The 2,848-nt window shown below is 42.3% G+C and overlaps 1 protein-coding gene across 2 annotated transcripts in view; it reads right to left on the bottom strand.

The window, feature by feature from the left end:
- cdh20 (cadherin 20, type 2) overlaps positions 1-2,848 on the bottom strand; it is a 139,467-nt gene that overhangs the window by 7,271 nt on the left and 129,348 nt on the right. For both annotated transcript variants that reach the window (XM_015382190.1, XM_015382189.1), the window contains exons 10-11: positions 2,603-2,720; positions 152-403 (exon numbers count right to left, since the gene is read on the bottom strand). In XM_015382190.1, coding sequence (XP_015237676.1) covers positions 152-403; positions 2,603-2,720 — 370 coding nt within the window. The remainder of the gene's footprint in view (positions 1-151; positions 404-2,602; positions 2,721-2,848) is intronic.

Raw genomic sequence — 2,848 nt, 5'->3', positions numbered from 1 at the left:
ATTTTCGTCAGTTTCCGACAATTTGTGGCACGACAAACGCGGACAAGCACGGGTTGCAAATTGTCGGAAACTGACGAAAATCAGGCAGATCTGCGGGAGTTTACGGGGGTTTATGGGGACGAAAATCTCACTTTTCATGCAGTGTACTCACCCAGTAGGACGAAGATGCAGGCCAGTATAGCAATGAGTGCTCCTTTGCTGAGGCTGGCAGGCAGGCTGAAGGCCTCGGCGTTGCACGTCATGACGTTTCCATCTTGGTCACAGCTGCAAACCCGAATGGTCAGAGTGCTCGTACTGGTCTGCATCGGCTGCTCGCCGTCAGACACGAAGATGGGCAAGTAGAAGACGGTCTGGTCTTGGTGTGACCAGCCTCCGCGGCGCGTCAGGATCCACGCCGTGTTGTCTGAAACAAAATTATGGATGGGTTGATGTTTGTAGATCCAGCATGTGGATTTTTTCATTACAGTCAGTCACACTTTCCTCTCTGTATCAAAGGCTACGTTCACACTGCAGGCCTTGTTGCTCAATTCAGATTTTTTTTGTTCAATCCGATTTTTTCTAGTTGCCGTCCACATTTCCAAATATATGCGACTTGTATGTCATCTCTTGAGTGAACTGCATTCATATAGCTTAAATGTCCCACATGCGCAGTAGAGGACGCAATGACGTCACAAGCCAGCATGCTCTCTGTTTACAGAAGTAAGCATAGATGGTAGTGCTGGAGCGCTTCTAGCGATCTTTTCCAACCTTAAAAACTCAACCTTTTGCATCATCATCCGCCATGGTTGTTTTTTTTTTTCCCCCCTTTTGTGGACAAGACGCAGAATAGAGACCTTTGTTGAGTATTAATGATGTTCAGGTCGGATGAATGCGACCTGTGTCTGAACGGCCAGTTCGCATTCATCCGACCTGAACATGATTGAAAAGATCAGATTCGTATCGGATTCAGGACCACATAGCCAAGTGGCCTGGGTCGCACTGGAAAAATGTCGGATCTGTGTTGTTCGGACTGTCATGAAAAGATCAGATTCGTATCGGATTCAGGACCACACAGCCAAGTGGCCTGGGTCCCACTGGAAAAATGCCGGATCTGTGTTGTTCAGACTGTCATGAAAAGATCAGGTACAGGTCGCATATGGGCAAAAAAAATCTGATATGGGTCGCTTCAGGCAGCAGTGTAGCCTAAGTCTTGTGCTCTTGAAGTGAAGCATCTTGGAAAAGAAGCTCAGAGCCATGGTACAGAAGCTGAGAATATTCAGGGATGAATTAGTCACTGGTGGTTATTCAAAACTCGTGAGGTAAGTATTGCTTAAAATAAACAAATTTACGAAACCTAGCATGCTACCTTAAAAGCCGCAATTATAGTATAGTTTATTTACAGGTGAATGAAACATGACGTAGTTAGGATGAGGTCCAAAATATATTGAACCAAAAAAAGGCGGAGTCTGCTCTCCTCTGCTTTGCCGAGTTCTGCTGTGGGATTCAGGGGGGGAGGGGGAGGGCCACTTTCAAATCTTATTAGCTGTCCATCATTAACAAAGCATAGATTTAAATATTTACAGTTGTAGAGAAGCTTCAAGTTCCGGGTCACAGCATAGGTAAGGGAGAAATGGACACATCTAAGATGCTCACTCCACAGCCAATTAAAGAGTAGATTAGTACATTAGTTTTTAGTGTGTTATTTACTAAAGAATTTAATCTATGAAGCCAATTTCCTACAGTTTTTGTTGAAAACTAAAGGGAGTTTCTAATTTTATTCATCAAGGTTATTCTTTTAAACTAATTTGGTATAATTGTATTCCAGTTTCTGGATAAGTTGTATTTCATAGCTTGGATGAATTATTTTAAAATATTCAGATTAACCCACCTAAGATCATGAAACTGTATAGCAATATCTAGTACTAACAGTGTACATGTTTAACAGTGATTTGGAATAATTTTAAGCTTTTAAGCTGATTTTCAAATGAGGTTTGGCATTTAATGTCTTTTTCTGTCACCTAAAATGCACCAGGGAGCGTTATCACAGATTCTTCCTCCCAGCAGCTGTAAGACTTTATTACAACCACTGTTCCCACCATCCTGAATAAGTTGTTACATTCATGCTGATTTTACAAAGTGCCTGCCTGAATCAGTTAAATAACATTCTGCTGTCATTTTGCACATCTCTGATGTTGCTGCTATTTTCAAATGTCCATTACTGTGAAAATGTCCATAGCTGTATATGGGTTATTTATTCTTCAGGTGCACAGATTTATATCGTTAAAAAACACATTACAGTACAGTATTTTATTTGTTTATTTTTGAACTCTTCACTATTATGTTATTATCTAGGGTCCACATTTGTGTGACCATATTTTTTATAATCTTTTGCTGCTGCAGACACAAGAATTTGCCCATTGTGGGACAATAAAGGCATTATCTGTTCTATTCTATTTCTATTGTATTCTATTTTGTTCAGATCTATAAGTCTACAGTAGCAGTTGGGGGTTGGGGAACTACTGTAACATGTGGAGGCTGTTTGTCCTCCACTCACAGCAGTAAAGACAGCTGGAGTCGTCTGTATAGAGCTCACTGCCATAACTTGGTGTCTCAGATCGTCTACCTTGGTTGTCTCTCAGCGTGAAGTTGGGGTTGTTAGCGGCCTCTGGAGCCAAGCTGTAGTAGAAGCGCTGCCCCCCCAGAGGCTCATCTGGATCCACCGCCGTGACGGTCTGGATCAGCTGCAACACAGAGACGGATGGAGTCATAAGGCCATTATTGTAGACCAACAATATGAATGGGTAAACATCCATCCATCCATCCATCCATCCATCCATCCATCCATCCATCCATCCATCCATCCATCCAT

The sequence above is a fragment of the Cyprinodon variegatus genome, unplaced genomic scaffold, assembly GCF_000732505.1.
Source record: "Cyprinodon variegatus isolate N-32 unplaced genomic scaffold, C_variegatus-1.0 Scaffold252, whole genome shotgun sequence".
Taxonomy (NCBI): domain Eukaryota; kingdom Metazoa; phylum Chordata; class Actinopteri; order Cyprinodontiformes; family Cyprinodontidae; genus Cyprinodon; species Cyprinodon variegatus.
The sequence above is the reverse complement of the archived record's forward strand: the minus strand, read 5'-3'. Positions and strand labels throughout refer to the sequence as shown.